The 26,886-nt window shown below is 42.5% G+C and overlaps 1 protein-coding gene across 1 annotated transcript; it reads left to right on the top strand.

Annotated features, from left to right (window-relative positions):
* Positions 1-146: 146 nt before the first annotated feature.
* On the top strand, positions 147-25,253 carry LOC306894350 (5-hydroxytryptamine receptor 3A-like). The gene is made up of 7 exons (XM_079456821.1): positions 147-186; positions 788-897; positions 10,270-10,442; positions 10,800-10,936; positions 20,504-20,714; positions 22,564-22,704; positions 24,752-25,253. The coding sequence occupies exons 2-7, from the start codon at positions 803-805 to the stop codon at positions 24,937-24,939; spliced, it is 945 nt and encodes a 314-aa protein (XP_079312947.1). The 5' UTR covers positions 147-186; positions 788-802; the 3' UTR covers positions 24,940-25,253.
* The last annotated feature ends 1,633 nt before the right edge of the window (positions 25,254-26,886 follow it).

Here is a 26,886-nt window from a genome sequence, read left to right as displayed (position 1 = left end):
TGGGTTTCTATAGACCTCTATGTGACCGCCATCACAGACGTGGTAAAAGTTTAACATGATTTACCTTCTCATTAAGATCATTACAGTATGAATATGACACGTCAAACAGTTTCATCACTAAACATTTGCTTTAATCCGCAGAATGAAAAGGCCCAGAGCATTACAATACAAGTACAAGTTGACACTGTAAGTGTTTTTTATTTCTCCACACACACAGTTTTACTGGAAGACATTTACACATTTGGCAGACGCTTTTATACAAAGCACTTACATTGCATTATACTTTACATTTGTTTCTAATTAAAGGCAATGAATAATCATGTACTAACATCTGCATTAATACTTACTTGACGTGAACTGATGATGAGCGGATAAATGGACTAACCAAGAGCTAATAAAGGGCTAGTCATGATTATTTATGTGTTGATAATATCCAGGTTAACTACATGTTATTAATGCATGTTTGTTAGTGTATTAGTTGACACCTGGAAGTAAAACGCATAGAGCAGGAGTTCTTCAGAGTACTTGAGCATCTGAGAGAGATGTAGCATCTGTCGCATTGGTGCTGCTGCATTAGTTGTGGTCCTCACTTACCTGGATAAGTGTTACAATTACAGATTTTTTACATTATTATAGTCCATTCCTCCACTCATCATTAGTTAATGTGGAATTAAATAATAATTTTAATAATAATAATTTTTAATAATTATTAATCAATATGCACATTTTCATGATATTACTGTAAGTTTTATTGCCAATCATCTCAATGTTTAAATTGCTTTTGTAGAAATGGAGAAACCCCATGATAAATTGGAACAGCCCAGACTATTGTGACATTCAGAGTATTACAACTCTGAAAGATTATTTTTGGACTCCCGACATTGTCGTTCTCGAAAGGTAAGGCTAGGATTGTTTTACCTTTCTTCTCAAATTCATTTGTAGAAAAAGTCACAGTCATTCATATGTGCAAAACACAATGACATTTACAAAGCAAAGATCACAACATAAGGACACAACACGAACAATAAAGACACAACACTGTGGAAACATGTAGATCGATTTAACGAAATTCAGCGAAACATCTGATCCCAAGTGTTTGGGCTTATTTCCAGCCTGGTCTCATAGGAAATACGTACCTCTGTACACGTTTTGCAGTGCCACAAAATTCATGTACCATCAGGTACATATTTGTACAGTTTTGAGAAAGTACAAATGTCTGCTAACGGGTCACCTTAAGAATGTGTGTTAGTGTCACGTTATCTGTCGTGAACGTGGGTGAGGAACGACGTGGTGGAAGAACCCAATTGCAGGCAGACACGGACGATGAAGGGGTTAACAAGACTTTAATATAAAACACGGCAAAACAAACGTCCACGATGGGAAAACACTTACTAAACTTAATACCAAAAGTGAAAACAAATACTTCCCACAAGGGGGGCAAAAATAAACAACCAGGAATAAAAACAAGGAACTAGGAAACATACAAACAATCCAACAGGAACCAGGGAACTAGGAAACAGGTACACAGGCAAGACAAGACTTAGGTACAGCATACAGGTACACTATACAAGGCAACGAACCAGCACAAGACCATATACAAGAGGGGATTAAATAGGGTAACAAACACAGGATAATTACTAAGGGGCAGGTGAAGGTAATGAAACACTAATGGGAAGGCTAACGAGACAAAAGGGCGGGAAACACTGACGAGACACGAGAAAGCACATGGCTTTCTCACACTAAACCTAAGGCTATGCCATGACTCCGCTGCAAGACCAAGAATAAACATGACATGATGGCGGAATCATGACATAAGCCCCCCCTTAAATGAACACCTCCAGGTGTTCATCAAGGGGTAGACTGACAAGACAGGGCAGACTGGGACAATGACAAGACAAGGCAAAACATGGAAAACAAGATCAACGGCAAACAAGAATAAATTACAAAGGGGTTGGGGTGACATACTAAAAATAACAAACAAGGGAGGGGGGAGGGGGAACAACAAAGTTCATGGGGGGAACACATGAGTCCATGGGTGGAAGTCCAAAAGGGTTGGGATAAGGGGGAACAGTTCTTGTCCCTGGCGCTCGGAAGCGCGGAGTCCCAGGGGACTTAGGGGACACCCTGGGGGGCGGCGCTCGAGAGCGCGAAGTCCCAGGGGCTCTAGGAGTCCCCGGCTGAGGGACATGGCTTGAGGCCGGCTGGAAGGCCGGCTGAGTAACAGGACTTGACGCCGGCTGGAAGGCAGGACCGGCCACTTGACTGGGCGCCTGCGGGACCACCGGACTTGGGACCACCGGACTTGGGACCACCGGACTTGGGACCACCGGACTTGGGACCACCGGACTCGGGACCACCGGACTCGGGACCACCGGACTCGGGACCACCGGACTTGACGGGACCACCGGACTTGACGGGACCACCGGACTTGACGGGACCACCGGACTTGACGGGACCACCGGACTTGACGGGACCACCGGACTTGACGGGACCACCGGACTTGACGGGACCACCGGACTTGACGGGACCACCGGACTTGACGGGACCACCGGACTTGACGGGACCACCGGACTTGACGGGACCACCGGACTTGACGGGACCACCGGACTTGACGGGACCACCGGACTTGACGGGACCACCGGACTTGACGGGACCACCGGACTTGACGGGACCACCGGACTTGACGGGACCACCGGACTTGACGGGACCACCGGACTTGACGGGACCACCGGACTTGACGGGACCACCGGACTTGACGGGACCACCGGACTTGACGGGACCACCGGACTTGACGGGACCACCGGACTTGACGGGACCACCGGACTTGACGGGACCACCGGACTTGACGGGACCACCGGACTTGACGGGACCACCGGACTTGACGGGACCACCGGACTTGACGGGACCACCGGACTTGACGGGACCACCGGACTTGACGGGACCACCGGACTTGACGGGACCACCGGACTTGACGGGACCACCGGACTTGACGGGACCACCGGACTTGACGGGACCACCGGACTTGACGGGACCACCGGACTTGACGGGACCACCGGACTTGACGGGACCACCGGACTTGACGGGACCACCGGACTACGACCCGCCCTCCGTTGCCTCTTCTTCTTCAGCCGAGCCACCCGCCTGGTGGTCGGCTGAAGGAATGACGAGAAGGGCACGGGCGGCTCGGGATTGGAGGCCTCGGACGAGGACCCCCAGGACTCTCGCCTACCCCTCTTGCCACCAAGGCTGACTGCGGGTGGGGAGACTGTAGGAGGTGGTGCGGTGGACGAGGTGGAGGTTGCAAAGGGTGAGGAGAGGCCCACAACCCCGATTTGCATGGTACGACCCTCTGGGATGGCGGCCAGCGGGGGGAAAGGCTGGGTTGAGCTGAGACACTGGGCTCCGGCCGATTCATGGCATACCTGATCAGGTCAGTGAAGCCCAGCGGTCTCAGCATCTGCATCTCCCACCCAGCTAGAGGTTGGTTGAGGCCGCCATTGAACAGGACCATCTGTTCCTGCTCACTGTGGACCATCTCCCCTGCCACCTCAAAAAAACGGTCTGCAAACTCCAACACATCTGAGTGGCCCTGGCGTAGACGGAGTAGGCGATGAGCCTGGGTCGCTCGCCTTGCCTCCATCTTGCCTGCTGGGTTCTGTAGTGGCTGGTTCGTTCTGTCGTGAACGTGGGTGAGGAACGACGTGGTGGAAGAACCCAATTGCAGGCAGACACGGACGATGAAGGGGTTAACAAGACTTTAATATAAAACACGGCAAAACAAACGTCCACGATGGGAAAACACTAACTAAACTTAATACCAAAAGTGAAAACAAATACTTCCCACAAGGGGGGCAAAAATAAACAACCAGGAATAAAAACAAGGAACTAGGAAACATACAAACAATCCAACAGGAACCAGGGAACTAGGAAACAGGTACACAGGCAAGACAAGACTTAGGTACAGCATACAGGTACACTATACAAGGCAACGAACCAGCACAAGACCATATATAAGAGGGGATTAAATAGGGTAACAAACACAGGATAATTACTAAGGGGCAGGTGAAGGTAATGAAACACTAATGGGAAGGCTAACGAGACAAAAGGGCGGGAAACACTGACGAGACACGAGAAAGCACATGGCTTTCTCACACTAAACCTAAGGCTATGCCATGACTCCGCTGCAAGACCAAGAATAAACATGACATGATGGCGGAATCATGACAGTTGTCTAACTGACTGAGAAATCTGTTTGGTTTATATTCAATAAGCATATCTGAAATGTATTTAGGTCCTAGAGTGATTTATAGACAATTAATAATGATTTGAAGTTGATTCTAAAAGTAACTGGTGACCAGTGCAAGGACCTGAGGTTTCGAGTTATATGCTCAGATTCTTTGATTCCGGTCAGAATCCTGGCAAGCAGTGTTCTTTATGAGCTGCAACTGTCTGATGGTCTTTTTTGGGAAGACCTGTAAGGAGTCCAATACTGTAATCCCCCTGATGGTGATGAAAGCATGAAATAGTTTCTCTAAATCTTGGGTTGAGACAAAACATCTGATTCTGGCTATATTTCTGATATGACATGACGGTTGAAACTGAGGTCAGACTCAAAAATATATTTTAACCTTACTTTGTGTCTTTAGACCTCTTAAGTCAAGGTATGTGTTTACCTTGTTAGTTTCATCCTTTTTACCAAATACAATGACTTCGGTTTTGTTTTTATCTAGAGTCAATAGGCATGTAGTCATTGGACGAGAGGGTTATAGGTAGATCTGAGTGTCATCTGCATAGCTGTGGTAAGCAATTTGGTACTTTTTCATTATTTGGTCAAGTTGGAGCATATACAAGTTGAAGAGGAGCGGAGCAAGAATTGAGCCCATGGATGTCCAGTCCGATTTATGTTTGCCTGTGTTCACATAGTAACCTTTCCCTTTAAGTTATTTAAGGATCAACCAAGAAAGCCCTACCCAGAATTTCAGCCTATGTATGAGTATGGTGTGATCTACCATGTCAAAGGCAGCACTGAGATCCAGTAATACCAGAACTGATATTTTGCCTGAATCAGAATTCAAGGGAAAATAATGTATTATATCTATGAGCACTGTCTCTGTGCTGTGATGCTGATGGAAACTAGACCTGTCCAGGTACCATTTGAGATCATTGAAGAAAACCTTTTCAGCAGTCTTGCCTATACAAGGAAGATTTGATATTGGTTGTTCAGGTTACTCTTTTAAGTAGAGAACTGCAGTTTTTAGGGACTCTGGGAAAGTTCCTGAAAGCAGTGAGGTATTTACTATTTTAAGAGATCTGCTTCCAAACAGTTAAACACTCTTTGAAAAAGGATGTGGGAAGGGTGTCAAGGATGCAAGTTGACGCTTTAAGAAGTTGTACTCTTTACTCAAGTTTTTGTGATCAATTGTCTGAAATTTAAACAAAGTTATACATTTCTGATGTTGTTGTACTGAAGTCAGACTGACCTGACTGCCGCAATGGAGCTTTGCTGATTTCCATTCTGATATTATTGATCTTCTCAAGGAAAAAAGTTGCAAAGTCATTGCATTTGTCGTCAGACAACATTTCCCTGGCAACTTGACTCAACTACAGTTGCAAAAAGAGTGCGACTGTTGGTTATGTTGCAGTTAATAATGTTTTGTCTAGCTTTGCTTAAGTCAACATTGAAGGCATGCAGACTGTCTTTATAGATGTTATAGTGAACTTCAAGTTTTGTTTTTCGCCACATACGCTCATGCTTTTCTGCATGTTCTTTTCATGCTTTGTACTGCTTGCGTATTTCACCAGGGTGCCTTATGCCTGCCAGTTATCTCCTTGACCTTTACTGGAGCAATGGCATCAATAACATGTTTTACTTTTGCATTTAAGCTATCGAGGAGAACACCCATAGAGTCTGCAGATGTATTTGGTGACAAAAACATAGCATTCATAAATAGCTCACTTGAATCTCTTTTTTGGCAGGACTGATTGATATATCAAAGAAAATACAAAAATGATCAGACAGCGCCACATCTCTAGTGGATGAATATTTTAGAGCACCTAACCACACTCGTACCATAAACCTAAAACCACCCACTTAATGCTTTAATGGTATGTATTCTGTGGCACTTCAAAAAGTATACAGAGGTACTGTCACGAAATGGCTTTGGACAGAACCCAGATGCAGGCAGACGAAGGTTAAATATAAATGTTTATTAAATACAACACCCGCAATGGGGAAAAACAAGCACAAAAAACACTAGCAAACAAAAACTAGAAACAAACACCTTCCACAAGGGGGACAAAAACAAAACAAGAATCTTTAGAAAAGATAAATAATAATTCCACAAACTGTAACAGGAACCAGGTAATCCAATAACAGGGGGATATACTGTGCACGCAAGACATCAGTGTTGGACATAGAGACAATAGATATAAGACAATACACCGACACTGAACAGAGGGCAACTAAGACTATATAAAGGGAGACACTAACGAGGAGTGATTACATGGGGAGAGTGGTGACAGCTGATGGGAATAAAACCCTAATTAAAGTGAAACACCAAACAGACGATGGGAATGAAACCCTAATGAAATTACAGGAGACACGAGGGTGGGGCTGAGAGACATAACAGGAAGACACGTGGCATCAAGTAACAACATAAAGCCACATGTCTCCACACATAACACAACAGAACCCCAAAAAACGTGGCAATGTCATGACTCTGCCCAGGGAGCTAGAAAGCTCGAGACAGGAAGGACAGAGTCCTAACCTGCGGAAAGGCAGGTCCTGATGCCTGCGGAAGGGCAGGTCCGGCCGCCTGCGGAAGGGCAGGACTGGACGCCTGCTGGATCGCTGGCTGTGAACCCGGCTGGAGAACCGGCAGGAGAGCCGGCTGGGCTGGGTTACGTGCCCCCCTCCGTTGCCTCTTCCTCTTCTGCCTAGCCAATTGCCTGGTAGTCGGCTGGAGGAAGGAGGTGAAGGACGGGGCTGGCTCCGCGTTGGAGGCCTCCGAAGAGGACCCCCAGGACTCTCTCTTTCCACGCTTGCCCCAAAGACTGGTAGGTGGTGGGGAGGTCGCAGGGTCCGAGGCTGATGGTGCGGTGGTGGTCACGACCCCAAGCTCCAGGGTGTGATCCTCAGGGATGGGACCTAACGGAGAAGACAACCTCGGACAGACGGAGACACTAGGCTCCGGTCGGCTCATGGCGAACTGGAGTACACCCTCGAAGCCAAGTGGTCTCAGCCTCCTCATCTCCGCAGGCGATAGGGGAACCCTGAGGCCGCTGTTGAACGCCGCCGTCACCTCCTCTTCCCCGAAGAGCTCCTCCACTGCGGCTTCCAGGAACCTGTCCAGGTAATCATCCCGGTCCAAGTTCCCCTGGCGAATGCTGCAGAGGGGACGAGGCTGGCGAGACCTTGCAGCGAAAAGAGCTGCCTGCTGGGTTCTTACAGGTCGGTGCATTCTGTCACGAAATGGCTTTGGACAGAACCCAGATGCAGGCAGACGAAGGTTAAATATAAATGTTTATTAAATAAAACACCCGCAATGGGGAAAAACAAGCACAAAAAACACTAGCAAACAAAAACTAGAAACAAACACCTTCCACGAGGGGGACAAAAACAAAACAAGAATCTTTAGAAAAGATAAATAATAATTCCACAAACTGTAACAGGAACCAGGTAATCCAATAACAGGGGGATATACTGTGCACGCAAGACATCAGTGTTGGACATAGAGACAATAGATATAAGACAATGCACCGAGACTGAACAGAGGGAAACTAAGACTATATAAAGGGAGACACTAACGAGGAGTGATTACATGGGGAGAGTGGTGACAACTGATGGGAATAAAACCCTAATTAAAGTGAAACACCAAACAGACGATGGGAATGAAACCCTAATGAAATTACAGGAGACACGAGGGTGGGGCTGAGAGACATAACAGGAAGACACGTGGCATCAAGTAACAACATAAAGCCACATGTCTCCACACATAACACAACAGAAACCCAAAAAATGTGGCAATGTCATGACTCTGCCCAGGGAGCTAGAAAGCTCGAGACAGGAAGGACAGAGTCCTAACAGGTACGTATTTCCTATGAGACCAGGTTGATTGTTTCCATTGTGTTGTAGCTTCAATCCATCATAACCAACAAGACAAGGAGCGGATCCACATGCAGTCCACAGGTATAAAAAATTAAACAGTGACAAAATGACAAGAAACTATAATCCACACTCAGAAAGAGACCATGAATCACAAACAACTGACGCCAGAGAACAAAACACTAGGGCTATATAAAGGTACATCTGCTGCTCAGGTGTAATAGAAGCCCAGGTTGCTTATGTTATTGTGGTGAGGAAGGCGGGACGGTGGCGTGGGTGATAAGTGGAAGCAGCTGTGTGCGCACCGGTCCCGCATCTTATCACGGAGGAGATTGGGAGCTTAAAAGGATGTTCGGCAGGACTGTTGACGAGAAAGGACCGGGCCCAGACATATGTTTAGTGTGTGTATGTTTTATGGCCGGCAGTCTACCGTGAGGTGGCTGTCGGTCAGTTACTTCAGTGTTTATTGGTTATTTAATTAAAGTTTTATTGTTCAAATGTTCGCGGTTCCCGCCTCCTTCCTTCCCTTCTATGGAACTTTATTACACTGGTGCCGAAACCCGGGAGGAAGGAGGGACATGCTGTCAAAGAGCCCTCGCTGCCGAGGCTGATCGCGGTGCTGAGGAGTTCGGGCAGCGCGGACGAGGGAAGTCCGCGAGTGGCTGCCCGAGGCGGTGGTGCTGGATCGAGCAGTCGGATGGGACAAGGACCTCGCTGCCGTGCTTCTGGGTCGAGGTGGGGTGGCTGCCGTCCAGGAGGGAGCCAAGGCCCGTTCGCCGTGGGCCGAGCCTGCTGCCAGCCGCCATGATGGGGAGGAGCAGGGAACGGAGGACCAGCTGCCCTCAGCTGGAGGGCCATCGCCGGCCCCCAGGGGGCGGAGGAGGATCGAGCCGTCCACCGAGCGTCCAGTACCATCGCATGGCACCGCGAGAAGGAGTTTCTCGGCTGGCTGAGGACCGAGCGACAGCTTGTCAGGGAACTGGACAATTTTTTTTTCTCCCCTCTCTCGTCCCTGTCGCTCCGGGGGCTCCCGTCTCCGTTCTTTCGTCTCGCCGGTGCATACCCCCAGGCGCCGCGGACTCCAAGACTGGCTCCCCGGGGGGGGGAGTAGGTACAGTCTCGGTGGTGCCCCCCGGCCTGTAAGGGGTGATGGGGGTATGTGGTGAGGAAGGCGGGACGAGAGCCGTGACGCGGGGGCCGGTGGCGTGAGTGATAAGTGGAAGCAGCTGTGCGCGCACCGGTCCCGCATCTTATCACGGAGGAGATTGGGAGCTTAAAAAGATGTTCGGCAGGACTGTTGACGAGAGAGGACCGGGCCCGGACATATGTTTAGTGTGTGTATGTTTTATGGCCGGCAGTCTACCGTGAGGTGGCTGTCGGTCAGTTACATCAGTGTTTATTGGTTATTTAAAGTTTTATTGTTCAAATGTTCGCCGGTTCCCGCCTCCTTCCTTCCCTTCTATGGATCTTTATTACAGTAATATTCAAATTTTCTGAAACACAGAATTTTGGGTTTTTATTATCTGTAAGCCATCGTCATAAAGTCAAGAAATATATGTCAGGTACAGAAGGTAAGGACAAAATAGCAGATACAAAATAATGACGGTTTATTCAGATAATAATATAAGCAGGAACAAAAATAATAAACGGCTGAGCAGAGCTCAGATAGTCCAAGGGCAAGGCAGAGGCAGGGTCAGACAGGCGGATGGTCGGTCGAGGTGCAAACAGAGTCCAAAGGGGGTAATCCAGAGAGGAAACACAACAGGCAAGGGTCGGTCAAGGCGTAAACAGAGTCCAGAGGGAAAAGGCTAACACGTAATCCTAACCGGTGAAGAGTGATGGGAGAATCCAGACCCAAGCAGCAGTATAGTCGAAAGTAATCTCCCAAAACATGAAAACACGAATGCTAGCACTGGAAGAGAGCAGTGTTAAATACATACGCAAGCGTAAAACCTGCTTTACTAAGATGAGCTTCAGAGCTTAATGTCTAAACGTAAAGAGTTCACTCAAACAAAATAAAAATCATTATTTTCTAATTTTAAAGCATTTTCTTGTAATAACTTATCTTGTTATTCAGTATGAAAACCAGAATGACATTTAACCTGTTTTTAATGATCCCTCCCTATACTGTTATATTGTCATCTTTATATTTTATGTTCTTTCAGCATCAAGACAGAGTTTGCAGCCAAAGAGTCTCCATATGTCAAAGTTTATTCTTGGGGTTACACACATAAGACAGAGATATTAACTCTGACCAATGCCTGTAGCATGGACCTGTACAAGTTTCCCTTCGATACACAAAACTGCAAGCTAACCTTAAAACCCTTAATGCATTCAGGTAAATCTGGAAATCAGTAAATCAGTGCAAACATACAAACACTTAAAAAAGAGCATTCTGAACTTTTATTTCAAATCAGCATTTACATATACTGAATGTTGTGGCAATTCAAGTCCAGTGTCTGTTCTATTTCAACAAAATAAATCTTCAGGAGTGACAAAGTAATCAAACACAAGATTTTTCTAAATACAAGAAGAAATATTCCTGTTGTTTTGCTTAAAAATGAATCTGAACTTTTTCTTTGCGGTATTTAAGATCTATATATATATATATCAACCTATAAAATGTTAATTTATAACTTAATGGCGTATTGAAAATAAAAACCTAAATGTCTGTTAATCATCTGTTTTTCCACAGAAAGTGAGGTAAAAGTGTATGGTTATTCAGGTTATCCAAGTATTCCATCAAATGCGCAGACTTTTAAGATCCCAGGAGAGTGGCAACTTCTAGATACAATGCAGTCATATTACCAAGGAGAAAAAGTGTCATTTCAGGTACAGTGCATAGAACACATCGTAATCCCTTATGATGTTCATAATAATGTTCTCACATATATAATGTCTAGCTTTATTTTTATTATGAGTTATTAAATGACTTATTGGAGTTTGTTGTGAGCTATTGTTAGAATCCATACATGACTATGCCACAAATGCTAACTCAAACTGATCCAAGGATCCGTGTCCATGGTAGCAATCAGGGCCTTTATGTATAAAGTAGTGGTGGACCGTTATCGGCGTTTACGTGCTGCGATAACATGAGACTCTTATCGGGCAATAAAAAAAATATCTTCGTTAATCTATTCTCAAAGTTGGGTTGGGAGCTCGGTCTATACTCCGCAAGCTATAATGACTTTCACCTTGATATTTTAGCGCGGTGATTTTTTGTTCGTGAATGAATCGTACTTTTTGAACGAATGAATCGTTCTCGACCAAAGGCAATGACTCATAATTCTCATTCACTGAAATCTTGCTCATTGGCCTAAAAGAGTGTCTGATGCACGAGCCAATGGCGTTCGAGTGTGAGCTTTGACAGAGCATATGATTGGTTGAATGTACTGAACGAAAACGCCTTTCACTGAACGACCAACGAGTTTGTGTTTGAGTCTAAACGAGGAGTCAAAGGACCTGCTGAATCTGAATCTGATTCTGAATCTGTTGCTTCCCAATCGTCCGCTGATTCTCGTTCGGGAATGAATTGAACGAACTGGTTCATGTCGTTCATGATTCATGTACCAGTTGAATGTGTAAATGATAAAACAATTAACGTTTTTATTATGCAGAAAAAATTGTGCGTTGTTCAGCTGAACCACTTATCTATACTTATATCATTTATTTAATGAGTAGATTAGAGACATGTTTAAATAAAGCTTGTAATCAGTTTATATGTTCATTAATACGTTCGTTGACATAACTCTTTTTTTGCCACTCATTCTCAAAGACTTACTTTCAGCCAATAATTGGGTAGCACACATATTCTGAATGCCTTCGGCAGAATTCAAATGAGCCATTTTAATCTAGATTAATCTAGATTAACTCCAAGATTACAGTGAGATTAATCTAGATTAAAAAAATTATCTATGCCCATCACTAGTATAAAGTAAAATTTTATTCTTAAGTGTGTCAAAATTCTAAGAATGAAGTAATTTTTTCACTTATTCTTACACTTAAGAATAATAGTGATTTATATAGGTTTTTAAGTGTTAAGACTAGGTCCTTACTCTTAAAGGATTGAAGAGAGCTAAAGAGGTCTCCTGACCTACCCTGTGTCTCCATCAGCTCCCTTGCTCCCGAGATCACGAATCAGTATTATGTGCACACGGACCCTGGTTCCCTTCTCATTGGCACAGCCGGTATTATTTAACAACAGTGAAAAAAACATTATGATTTATCAAAAGTTACATAGCGTTTCGTGAAGTTCCTTGAGTTGCCTCCAACGCAGCCCCGGATTGGCTAATCGGGAGCACCGGGAGAATTTTCGGTGTGCCGGTCTGTTTTTTTGGCCGCGAGGGCCGGTGTTGTCATGGCACGGTTGAAATGTGGATGCTGCTTTCCCTAGGCTGCCTGCACTCACAGTAGCCCTAATCTTTTTATTTTATTATTTTACCGCAGCCCCACTCAGAGTGCAGCGTGCAGGTACCGACAGCGGCACTGCAAGTTGCTCAAAATAAAAAAACCTCAGAAATAAAAATGGATGACAGAAAGCGCAAAGGCGGCGCTGAAAAGGCCAGAATAAAAAAGAACAAAGTTCTGGAAACGAAAGCGGCCAAATGTTCGAAGCTGACCACATTTGAAAAACAAATGAATACGACGAGATGGCCGGTAAGCTAACGTTAAGGTAGTTAGGAATAGGAGCACTGCAAGATGCTGGCGGCCATGCAAAACAAAGTTGTCTGCAAACCACCGTTCATGTATCAAACTTTTTCTTGTAGCTCTTCGGCAGCAGAAAGAAATTCTCATGTCTTTGGACAATGACACCGTGATACATAAAGTTGCAGAGACCAGTGCTCAGCTCAGGCGTTTATTAATGTTTTAGGGTTGTCCATGTTTCCTTGAAGCTACACTTATGCAGAGGAAAAAGAGATGAAACCATCATTAGAAAGTTATACTGTGAAAAAAAGTCAAATAGTTTTATTATTTAACTAATGTTCTCATATTTGAAGTTGTAAAGCAGACGTTTCATTGAAAAATAAATTATAGTGTCATTAGACAGTGTAATACATTTTATTTTAATCTTTTTTATTTATTTTGTTTTATGTTTTTGTTTGATTTTTTTCCTCATTTCAATGTTTGGATATTTATGAACACTAATTCTTAAAGAAAATAGATTCTGATACTGTCCTGCTATTTACTGTTCTAATAAATCTTCACTGTGAAGCAAAACTTAGGCTACTGTATTTTCACTGAATTGGAAATTATGATATTTTTGAAAAATACAATGAATTAAAAGGCTGTAGAGAACAGTGCGCTATTGCAGACTTATATTCTGAGGTTTTAATTATCATTATTTTAATATAGTCAATCGTAAACTAAAGTGGGCCGGTCTAAGGCATGAAACTCCAGGGCTGAAAATGAGTCCCAATCCGGCCCTGCTCCAACGATATTGGTTTGAACGTCTTCGAAAATTTATCACCTACTTTCCAGTAAGGGAACATAGGAAGCATCGGTTCAACAATGACAATTGAACAACAATGACCTCAAAATCGCATAACTGCAGCCTATAAATATGAGGATAGCCCTACTACATCACTCGCCACCATATCAATAAAAGTCTATTTCCATCACAGAAGTCTCCCCACCCAACATGGTATTGGTATATTTTCTAACGTTAACTTCAACATATACAGCAATGCTAGCTGGCATCCCTTTCACTTAGAAGGTATAGTTCCCCTTCGGCTGTTTTCTCCAACTTAAACTGATATCTATAATCAATACGTGAAATACACCTAGATAAATGTATATTAATAATGCGACACATTTCACTGTTGATGGCGGGGACGTTAACGTTAGCTCTGGTGATGGCTTGTATACATAGACCGCGGAACCGGGGGGGGCGGCGGGGCCGCGGCCCGGGCAACTTTTGTACTCTGACAAACTATCTGATATGAAAATTAAGCCTAAATTGTATCTGTGTTTTTTCGAGCCAAACAATACCACACTTCACTCACTCTCACCAACTCCTGCCGATAAAAAAACTCACACTGACTGCTGCATTTTAATTTGAAATTAGCGTGCATTATTGTTTATAAACTACGACGTTACGTCGACGTAGTTACTAGGTCTGTCATGTGTGAGCGTCGCGGCGGGAGTGCACCTGTTAAACCGCTGGCGGCATTACCAGACTGCGATAATGAAGAGACAGAAGGCAATATCCGATTTTTTTACTAATAAACAGGCAAAAAAAATTAGCAAACTACTCCAGCTTCCACAGTGGCCTCATCAACCGACCCGGAGCGTCCATCTCCACCACGGACTCCGACGACCTGCCAAGACCTGGCTAGCGGCTCGCCTCCGGCTTCAAGCCAACCTAACGAGAGCCCCTGTACAAGTGAGTGCTGCGGGGATCTTACAAAACGCAATCAACCTCACGACCCTGCTGTGCTGATGAAGACCAAAAAGGTACAGGGGACTGGGGCTTCACAACGAGCAAGGTCAGTACAATATCAGTGGTTCAAAGATTTTAACTGGCTGACCTTGTGTGAAACGAGCGGGAAACTTTACTGCACGCAGTGTCGCTGCTGTACAAGCAAAGGCCTGGGGATTAACAAAAACAAGGAGCCTGCTTTCACCATTCACGGTTTTCAAAACTGGAAAAATGCTATACCAACATTTAAGGAGCATACCAGAAGCAAACATCACAGAGAGTGTGTGGCTCAATTTCAGGTGTTTTTGTCACAGCAGCCCAGCGTGGCCACACAGCTGGATACCCAGCTTCAAGCGAACCAGAGGATCAACAGAGAGATGCTAATAAAACAACTAACTTCTCTGAGTTTTTTGGCAGGCCAAGGTTTAGCCATAGACGGTAACAACCCACAGTGCAGTAACCTGTACAAGCTGATGCAGCTGAGATCTGAGGATTGTCCCGATATCAAACGGTGGCTCAAGGAGAAGAATTACATGTGTCATGACATTGTTAATGAGATGATCCACCTGACTTCACTTGATGTTTTACGAAATGTTTTGTCACCTATTCGGGATGGATACTATGCGATACTCGCGGATGAAACCAGAGACATTGCTAACAAAGAACAGCTTGTGACTGTACTTCGCTGGGTGGATGACACATACACAGTGCGTGAAGATTTTTTGGGTCTTTTTGATTTACCGAAAACAGATGCACACACAATTTTCACTGTGCTAAATGACATTTTGAGACGGTGCAATATATTGCCTGAGTTGTGCAGAGGGCAGGCTTACGACTTAAAGGGAGTCGCTGCGAGCTTTAAAGTGCACAATCCTGCTGCTATATTTGTGCATTGTTTGGCACACTGCCTAAACTTATGCCTCCAAGACGCTGGGAAAAAATGCAAAGTGATTCGAGATGCATTGGATATTGTGCATGATGTGACACACGTGATTAAGCAATCTCCAAAACGAAACCATGCATTTCAGTCACTAAAAAACGAAATGAAACCCGACACACAAAACCTGCGAACCCTTTGTCCAACACAGTGAGAACTGGCGCTTTAAAGTCAGTTATTGACAACTACTCTGTGCTCGCCACTGCGATGGAAGAGTTTTCAGAAGAATCCCATAATGAATGCGCTCGGAAAGCTGGAGGTATTTTGGCCATGCTTGAAAATTTCAGCACCTATTTCGGTCTGCGCCTTGCTTATCTGGTTTTCTATCCAACCGAACAGCTGTCCAAGACATTACAAGCCACTGACACAATGCTACAAGACGGACAGAGTGCAGTCGCTGTAACGCAAGCTTTTATTCAGCGACAAAGGTCAGACGAAGCATTTGACAGCTTCTTCAAGTCAGTGATTGAAGCCTCCAAAGATTTGACAGAATGCCCACAGTTGCCCAGGCAACGCAGGCTCCCTAAACGGCTTGGGGGCGGGGATACCGAGCACGCATTTGAGAGCCCATCAGAGTTTTACAGAAAACAATACTTTGAGGTGTTGGACTTGCTGAATAATGAACTGAGTCGTCGTTTTGATCAGAGTGACTTCGGGGTTGTGATCGACATGGAAAAGCTGCTTGTCGCAGCGGCCTCTGGCAAACAGGTGACGCTCCCGTCCTCTGTAACTTCCTTATACGCAGATGATTTTGACTTCGACAGTCTGCGTGCACAGTTGAGCATGTTGCCAGACACCATAAAGACATCAGGGATTCAAACCAAGTCTGAAAAAACATCAGTTAGGCTTATAAGTGAAGCAATGAATGCTATCCCTGTGGCCAAAGAACTGCAATCGGAAGTGCACAAACTGTTAAAACTATTTTTCACGATCCCAGTTACTACAGCCTCAGCTGAAAGATCTTTCTCAACACTTCGCCGTATCAAAACATACCTGCGTTCAACTATGACACAGAGGCGTCTTAATGACTTGATGTGCAGCCACATACACCGGGATGTTCTGGCACAAGTGGACATGACTGCTGTTGCAAAGGAATTCATCCAGCAAAATGAGCGACGCAGACTGGTCTTCGGGAAGTTCAAGGACCACTAAGTCAGTTTTTTCAAATTACCTACATGTCATTTTCTGTGGCATGGCTGAAGTAGGCGTAGGACTGTTGTGTTGATTACTTTTCGTTTAACTGCGCAGCTGCGCATGTTTTGTTGTTAGGTGTTTGTGTGTGCGCGAGCGTGCGGCTCTGCACAACAATCTGATTTTTGACTTGTGATGATAATTACTATGATGTTGATTTATTTAAGGCAGAAAGATGAGTTGTGGTTTTGGACTGGACTGGATGTACTTTGTTGTTTGCTAAAGTTTCATCTGTGCGTTTATGTGTATATAGGTTTGACCTGTTGTGTGTGAATGTCAGAAATCAGAGGGGTTAATCTGAGGAAGCATGTGCGCGTGTTCATCATATGTGTACTGTAGATGTGACTGTGTGGTGTCGGAATAAAATAAATTGCTCCACAACGTTATTCAATACATCAGTAATATTGTCTGTTTCAATGCATATGCGCTCCCACCACCTCTGCGTGACTTGAAATTATGGCCCCGCCTTGTTCAGATGCGTTCCGCGGTCCATGCTTGTATAAGATCATGAGTCATGACTAGCTGCTACCTGAAGTGACGTTAGCAAAATTTGCGCTGCTGCTGCTTATCTTGCGCTTTTTTCTCCATCTCTGTCCTTTTCTTCTTTCTCTTTTCGGCACCAGAGGATACATCCTTTTTTGTGACATGGCTTATCATTTATTACAGTGAAGCGCACTTGCGCACCGGCGCTAATTGTCAATGAACATGAGGTCTCAATTGCGCATGAGTCAAACGCTAGCAGACACAGCAGCAGTTGTCGGCAAATCAGAATTTTCTTGTCTTGAATTATTCATTAATTCATTCATTCACTTATTCATTTATATCACTTGTTTAAGTTATTTAATTGTAAAAATAAATAAATAAAATAAACGATTGGGGGCCCCCTGGCCAAGCAGCCGCTTAGTTCGCTTATGCCTCGGGCCGGCCCGGCATCTTTTGTTCCGACATAATTTTTTTGCAATATTACGTGTCTTTTACGTGCATGGGCAATTTATAACACACCAAAGACACAGAAAAACACGTATTTGCGCCATTTGAACCCTTTAAATTTCCCACAAAATTGTACAGATCAATATGTCAATCACTAATATAAGCTTTTCATTGTATATCAGGGTAAAGTAGGCAGACAGTTTTCAACACTGATTTCTATGTACTATGCCCAATAACAAACATTGTGGTTTATTTTACCCAAATAAGTTATGGATTGCATCTGTATATATACAAAAACGAACCAGTAGGCTATCAGTGTATATAATAGCATTTTGTTTTCCTTTTTCCTTTATTTATTTAATTTCACTATATGTATTTCTTGTTTTTGAAATGCTTTGTGTATTGAAACAAAACTGCACTCGTTTCCATTAACAGTAAAGTTTGACATTATAAACGTCAGATCAAGCGCAGGATGCTGTGTGAGGTGATGGCCTGTAGACTACAAAGTAACCTGTCTGTTGTTTAAACTTGGCGAAGTGATATCGAATTGTAATGCGGTCTGCAGACCAGGAACACCTTCTACCACGTTTACCAAAAGTGAATGCATACCCATAGAACATTTGTCAAAAAATCAGATTGAAGCATTCAACAGCCCAATGGTACAAATGATTATAAATTATTGCTTTTATGAGAGACATCTCATGATTTGTATGTCCGATCCCACTTTCATCACATCCCTTATTCTGGGTGAAAGATGCCTTTTGGTGAGGTCCTGTACTCTCCAGGTTTTTAGCGTGAGACATTGTGAGCTCATACATTGAAATTGGCCACATCAGGCATGGTAACAACCCAAATTTGGAAGCACCATAGTTTCAGCTACCCATGAAGACCTGTATTATTGATTTTCTTGAGTCCACTAAACTGTTTCTTCCCTGAGTTGTTCCACCTGTTCGGCATCTTTAAGGTCTGCAGCTTACCAAGGCATTTGATGGACTTTTTCCAGATTATTATTTCCATTGTGAAAGCCAGTGGTGAAAACCTGCCATTATGCCAAGCTTCAGCTGATGCTACTATCCTGTATGGTAATACAGAATATATATATATATATATATATATATATATATATATATATATATATATATATACAATACAGAGATTCCTGAAAATATGCCTTAATCAGTGTTGTTATCTGCTCTGGAACGTGGAAGAAGTAAAAGACTGTCCACAGCAGCTCATGTGGCACTGATCCAATTTACTGGATCAATTTACAATCCATTTACTGCACTCTCAATTTTGCTCCATTTGCTTTCCTGTTCCCTTTTTTTTCTTATGTTGCTTTCTCAAGGTCTCTGCTTTTCGCAGCAAGGCCGGGTGACTATTGATATCGCCTTGTTGTCCATCTAGGCCCTTCCTTTCCTCTTCTGTTGCCTTCTTACACTGTTTCCTCAGTCTGTCAATCTCTTTTTGGCCCCTGGATTTAGGTCGGCACGTCGCCTTCTTTTGGAACCTTGGGTTCTTGCTTTCACTCCAAATCTCTCCACCCCATAGATGATCTCCCTATCTTCTTCAATTTTCTTTCGACCTCTCCTTTTTGGCCTGTTAAAGGCTGGATGGGATCAAGTCAATGGTTGCCCACTCTTTGTTGCAGGATTTAGTACAATGTATCTAAAGGTCTTCTTTCGATCCATTTTCCTTTCTACTGCTTGCTGCGGCTGGGTAGTCTCTGGGTTAATGAGTGCTGGTAAGTTTATGCCTGGTTGTGCTTCGTCTGGGGTTCTGATACCCTGTGGGCTGTGGTGCTTCTCCAGCCACTGGGCTTTTCCTGACTGATTTGCCCTACCTCTTGTGAAGTGTAGGTCAATGCGAGGCCCCTCACTTAGCTCTATACTAAGCTTATAATCCCATAAAAACTTTTATGTGTTGGGGCAATAACTTGTATGTTTTGGAACAAAAGACATAAGTAACATTATAATTCCACCTCAGGGAATAAAATAATATTAAGACGTATGTCCTGCTCCCTTTAGGATTTACTTGAGCTGGAAAGTAAAGCTACACTAGAGGCTTAGAAACTAGCTAGTTTGTACCACCAGCTCTGCACATTTCCCTATAGCTGACACTCATTTCAGGTCTTGGAGTCTCTAATAAAGAGCTCACAAGTTGAATCAGGTGTGATTGAGGAGGGAGACGAATGCTGCGTCCCAATTCACCTAGGCCGTCACTCAAATTCTAATTTTGAATACTATTTAGGATGGATAGTATGCAAATTGGGATGCAGGGATACAAAATGTGCGGGCTGGTGGTACTCCAGGGATGAGTCTCAATCAACTCCCTACTTCTCAAGGTCAGGAATCAGTATATTTGGCATTTTTTTTTGTTTTAGCTCAATATCATAATAATAATCTGTATTTCAGCTAGATTAATCATATTTTGCACAAACAACATACACACATCTCTGATACCACTGAACACTTCAAGTTTGTTTCTAGAACCTTCCGTTCCCACACAATTATAGCAAAAGTGAAAGAAGTGCAAACGTTACAATGTTGGGTGGGGTTCATTGTAACAGACAGAGGGTAACAGCTTCTTTTCTGTTACCTAAGAGTGTAATGGTGTAAAGTCGTATAGGTCAGATCCACTTTGTTGGTCTACTCAGACTGCCAGGACTATGTGCATATTTAAGAGTTTATAAGAGAGACTGTTGGTTTAGGTTGATTTCCGTTTTCAACAGTGTCTCCCAGAAATAACTTACTGTACCTTTTACAGAAAAATATTTCCTCCTTATAAAGGAGTGGTCATGTTGAAGTGTATGTGGTTATATATTGTATTATTTGCCGGTATTAAACTATTTGCAGTATATCATTTATCCGATACATGTCAGGTTTTTAAAATAATGATTGATTTTGTTTATATTGCTACATTTCAGATGATCATCAAGAGGAAACCTTTAGTGTATGTCATCAACTTAATTTTTCCAGTCTTTTGTTTCCTGGTGCTTGATTTGGCCTCCTTCTTCATAAATGCATCTCAAGCAGATAAGCTGACCTTTAAAGTGACTTTACTCCTGACCATTTCTGTGGTGCTGCAAGTTCTTAATGACAGACTGACTGCAACATCCAGTGATATTCCATTAATTGGTAAGTCATGGTTGTTAACAACAAAAACAATTATACATCATTGGGGAATTTTATTCAAATTATTACCGTTTTGATGTCGTATTTAAGCAGATGTGCAGAGAACATATAGGCTACTGTTCACCAGACAGACAGAAATGCAAAGTATATTTACATAGCAAAGTAAATATATTGTAGATCTACAAGTTATTCATATTCCACATTTTAGAATAATATTAATGCATCAATATTATAAAAGAAAAGAAAAGGAAACTATAGGGGTTACAATAAATAAAGAAATAAAACGTACTATATTTTAGCAGTTGCAGTGCCTTACTAGTACCGGGTTGGACCCCCTTTTGCCTTCAGAACTGCCTTAATCCTTCGTGGCATAGATTTAACAAGGTACTGGAAACATTCCTGTTTTTTTGTTCATATTGACATGATAGTATCACGCAGTTGCCCCAGATTTGTCGGCTGCACATCCATGATTCGAATCTCCCGTTCCACCACATCCCAAAGATGCTCTATTGGATTGAGATCTGGCGACTGTGGAGGCCATTTGAGTACAGTGAACTCATTGTCATTTTCAAGAAACCAGTCTGAGATGATTTGCGCTTTATGACATGGTGCGTTATCCTGCTGGAAGTAGCCATCAGATGTTGGGTACACTGTGGTCATAAAGGGATGGACATGGTCAGCAACAATACTCAGGTAGGCTGTGACATTGACACAATGCTCAATTGGTACTAATGGGCCCAAGGTGTGCAAAGAAAATATCCCGCACACCATTACACCACCAGCCTGAACCGTTGATACAAGGCAGGATGGATCCATGCTTTCATGGTGTTGACGCCAAATTCTGACCCTACCATTCGAATGTCGCAGCAGAAACCAAGACTCATCAGACCAGGCAACATTTCGCCAATCTTCTATTGTCCAATTTTGATGAGCCTGTGCGAATTGTAGCCTCAGTTTCCTGTCCTTAGCTGTCAGGAGTGGCACCCGGTGTGGTCTTCTGCTGCTGTAGCCCATCCGCCTCAAGGTTTGACGTGTTGTGCGTTCAGAGATGCTCTTCTGCATACCTCGGTTGTAACGAGTGGTTATTTCAGTTACTGTTGCCTTTCTGTCAGCTGGAACCAGTCTGGCCATTCTCCTCTGACCTCTGGCATCAACAAGGCATTTGCACCCACAGAACTGCCGCTCACTGGATATTTTCTCTTTTTCGGACCATTCTCTGTAAACCCTAAAGGAAAATCTCAGTAGATCAGCAGTTTCTGAAATACTCAGACCAGTCCGTCTGGCACCAACAACCATGCCACGTTCAAAGTCACTTAAATCACCTTTCTTCCCCATTCTGACACTCGGTTTGAACTGCGGCAGAACATCTTCTTCTTCTTCTTCTTTTGTTTACTGGCCGTTCACTCCTTAGGAGTATTACCGCCACCTACTGTATATTTCGCCACATGGGTGAAGAATCTGTGCAATAAGTGAGCAGAACGTCTTGACCATGTCTACATGCCTAAATGCATTGAGTTGCTGCCATGTGATTGGCTGAATAGAAATTTGCATTAAAGAGCAGTTGGACAGCTGTACCTAATAAAGTGGCCAGTGAGTGTATACGAGACCTGTTTTATTTCACTGATGGTTTTTGTTGTCCTTATGTTGTTCACCTCATTTGTGAGTCACTTTGCATAAAAGCATCTGCTAAATATCTAAATGTAAATATTATACAAACAAAATGTATATGTTTGCTGAATTAAACTTTTGCTCTTTTGAAATAATTTCAGAGTAACCGTTGACTTCTGCTTCTGTAAGGCATGATAGAAATGCAATTGGTTAATAGTTGCAATCATATTTTGCTGTTTTACAGGCATTTACTGTGGTGTGGTTTTCACACTTATTGGCCTTAGCATTCTTGAGACCATCCTTGTGAATGTTCTGACAGCTAAAGGAAAGAAGGCCAAATCAGTTCCACCAGAGAAAACCAGGACTGGTGTAACTGGTCCAGCTGGTAAGTATCTTTCCTTGTCTGTGTATAATTCTTAGAAAGAAAATGGTAAAACCACATCTTTAAACCTGAAACACAGATTCAATCTTTCAATTTATGTTCATTTTAACAGCAGTTTACATGTTAAAATTAAAGGTGGTTTGCAGTGATTACTATCAAGGTGTAGCTGTTGATCTAGCCAATAACCTTTGGACTTAAAACTGTTTATGCTTAAAACTGGTGTCTATCTAGAGCAACCTATCCTCCAACACATACGGCCAGATCTGCGCTGTTTGTTCCCGAATACAAAAATACAAGTGTTTTCTGAAGTAATGCCTGGCAGCAGGCTAAGCTTATGCCTATACCGTCATCATGAATCTACATGTTGGGTATGATTTTAGACATGTACCGGTGTATGATTTTCAGTATAAACCATCAGGATTAAATGTATTTATATTCCACATTCAACTATTTAGGCAGTAATTAACGCTACCCACGTTTCGGTCTCATGACCTTCGTTTACCGGTATATGCCTAATGAAGGTCATGAAATAAATGTACCTCTTTGCAAGCACTGGTAGTATTCAGGATTTCTTTTCTTTTCAGCTTTATTTAGACCTGTTGGTCTTTTTTCTTCACACCTATCCATTGACTACAAATACGCTTCTATATTCTGGCAAACACTTTTCTATTGCAGAATAGTATAAACCTTTCTGTAAGACTGACTGTTGCAACGTTCTTAAAGAAATGCCTTCCCTTGGGGGCTTTTCCCCCCAGTGCAGGGACAAGGAAAGTCGGTCCTGGAGTGCCACTGCCCTTCAAATTTTAGCTACAACCCTTATCAAACACACCTGAACAAGCTAATCAGTGTCTTCAGGATCATAGACATAAGAAGTACCTAAACCCCATGTAAAGGCCCCATGTTACAAGGATCTGTACACAATTCCTGGAAGCTGAAAACATCCCAGTTCTAGCATGGCCAGCATACTCACCGGACATGTCACCCATTGAGCATGTTTGGGATGCTCTGGGTCGGCATATACGACAGCGTGTTCCAGTTCCTGTCAATATCCAGCAACTTCGCACAGCCATTGAACAGGAGTGGACCAACATTCCACAGGACATTAATCAACAACCTGATCAACTCTATTCGAAGTGTGTTGCACTGCGTGAAGCAAATGGTGGTCACCAGTCCCGACCCGTCCAATACAGTAAAACTGCAAATTTGTATTTTATTGTGCCCAGCCTATGCTGTCTAATCATCATCTTGATATGCCACACCTGAGAGGTGGATGGATTATCTTGGCAAAGTGCTCACTAACACAGATTTAGACAGATTTGTGAACAATATTTGAGAGAAATAGGCCTTTTGTGTAAATAGCAAAACTTAAACTAATGAAAAATGGGGAAAAAAACTAAAGTGTTGCGTTTATAATTTTGTTCAGTGTAGTATGAAGTAGCAGTATATATAGTCATATATAATATAGTAAAGATGCACTGTTTTGATTTTTCCCAGGATTTAAAATTTAAAAAGCCGTGTTCCGATCATGTGCATTTCATCTATTTTTAATAACATCACATCAGCAATGTGCACACAAGTATTTAGCCTCAATGAATGCTTTACAAGATGGAGTTTTAACAGTTCCTTATGACAATAAATATTTTTTCATGTCTAACCATCTTTACCTGGAGCCATAACGGTTCTGTACTCCACCTTAATAATAAAGTATTGATCTAAATTGAGAAATTAATTTGATATTCAGAAAACCAACATTCAATTGTGCGTTTATAATCTGCTTTTGCCCTGACCAATATGGCGGCGGCCTTGACGTACGATCCAGTGGAAGATGGCGCGCCACGCTTCTCGGTATTATATACAGTGTGTCTATGTTCAGGATAACCAAAGCAACAGACAGTTGAGGGTTTTTTACAGGGTTGGAGATAAAATCTCCAGCACAGCGGTACCCCAGGACCGACCCTTAGTGAAACCCTAGTTTAGAGGTAAATACACTCTTGTTATTTGTTTTAAGGACAGTCTCAACTAAAGCCATGGTTTGTACATCCTCCCACAGATCATGTAAATGACATAAACTCTCTAGAAACCAGTGGAAATGAGGATGCGACGTGTATGATTGAAATTGGAAAGAAGTCATCACCGTGGACCAAAGCTGCAAAAATTGTAGATGTGACCTTTATTGTTTTGTACATAATCACCATTATTGTGTTTCTTTCCATAATTGGTTCGCAATGGTTAAAGTGACAACTTCTAATATGTAAAATAGCATGTGGAAAACCTCATGTGGAAGTTGTTTTGTTTATTGTTTTTCGACAATATTTAATTATATTCCTTCCTCTGCTGTTTATTGTAGTTGAACAGAGCAATTGTTTCTTTTAAATATATATCGATATGTAGGCCTAACATTTACTATGTATTTACTGTGTGTCATATTATAACTATGTGCTTCTACATGTAAACTGCTTCAATATAGTCTGTTTAAACATTTGCTGTACACTGAACAAGGGGTTGGACCGTCATGTACACCAGTTTCAAATATTAAAGAACCCAGCTTTATTCATCTGTGTTGACTTGTTTCATAAACAAGATTTTTATGAGATCTTTTTTATGTCATATAGATTATCATTATTTTAGAAAATTATACTTTTGGAAAACTATGAGTTAATTTGGTGGATTTTCTTAGGGTTGTAACATGAAATTCAGCTTTCTCGCTGGTGTAGATCTTAATATTAAACACGCAAATCATTTCTCCGCTCTGCAACAAGCACTCACACCAGACACTGAGCATCAGTCACTGAATTGATTGACAGGCTGACAAATGCAGCGTATATCTGAAATCACTTTCTCAGCCTCTCAAACAACAACACCAAACATGACAAAGAGGTTTAAAAATCCCTTTAGTAATATTATTTTAGTCCATATTATTATGGCTGATCATTAGACAGTATACTTAGATGTATGCTGCAGCGGCCTATACGGCCCCAGCCATTTAATATCCACAGTATACCGTGAACTCATACACACAACAATCTTGGAATGCACTAGTAACATAAAGATTCTTGAAATACTTCATTTTTACTTTCCCTAAAAATCACAAATGCTAAGTTGACTCAAACAACATAATTAAATATGCTCAACTAATCAACTAATTAAATGGATATTTCACCCAAAAATAAAACATTCTGTCATCGTTTGTAATTTCATATCTTTGTTCTGATGAACACAGCGAAAGACATTTGGAAGAATGTTAGCAATATTCAGTTCTGGGACATTTTGTGTTCAACAGAACTAAACAACATAATTGAAGAGGTTGGTCCCAAAATGAGATTACATTTTTTATTATGTGTTAGTTAGCTGTATTTTTGAGCTATTATGTCTCAAATAAAAACAAACCAACTGCAGTTTGATGGATATTCATTTGACTGCAAAATAATAAAAGTTAAAACAGAGATATCTCATTTTGAAACCAAACTCTTCATATTCTTCTATGGTAGTAGATGTGGTCCTACAACTGAACACATATATCTTTGTGTTTAACAGAACGAATACATTTATACAGGTTTGGAACAATCTGAAGGGGACCAAATATTGAAAGATGTTTTGGGGTGAACTGTCCTTTGAGGTTCATTAAAAACCAACACTTGTTTCAATGCATTTCCTACAACCTAACATTGTGCTCCTTCCCAAGCAGAATTTTAATTTCGAATTTTCAGGATGAATGTTAAAGTAGCTGTCGTTGAAAAGGTGAGAGAGTTGTGTACGTGTATGAATTAAGTCTCTTTGTGCAACTGTTCTTAGAAAACAGAGGCAACTTGTTTGTGTTCCACAAAAGAAAGAATAGGATGCAGGTTTGCAAAATGCAGATGTTAATTTCCTCCGTGTCCCAGGCTAACACTGAAATGTTTGGAACATAAAGAACATCCGATTTCAGTTGCTTGACCTCATTTAGAAACTCAGATCTGTACTTTTATTCATTTACATCAGACTCATCAAACAATATAATGAGTCAGACCACAATATATCGGCGCACTGGGAGTCAGTGCGCTATACCAGCTTGCCTACTTCCTCCTTCATAGGATGAAGCACAGGCATTCCCTCCATCACTAAGCACTTCTCTGGTGACGAGCCGGCCGGAGCGTTACCTTTACCGTTATCCCTCTGCAGGTAAACCCTTGTACCTGTGCTAGAGCT

Source organism: Barbatula barbatula, assembly GCF_947034865.1.
Source record: "Barbatula barbatula genome assembly, chromosome: 1".
Classification (NCBI taxonomy): domain Eukaryota; kingdom Metazoa; phylum Chordata; class Actinopteri; order Cypriniformes; family Nemacheilidae; genus Barbatula; species Barbatula barbatula.
The sequence above is the reverse complement of the archived record's forward strand: the minus strand, read 5'-3'. Positions and strand labels throughout refer to the sequence as shown.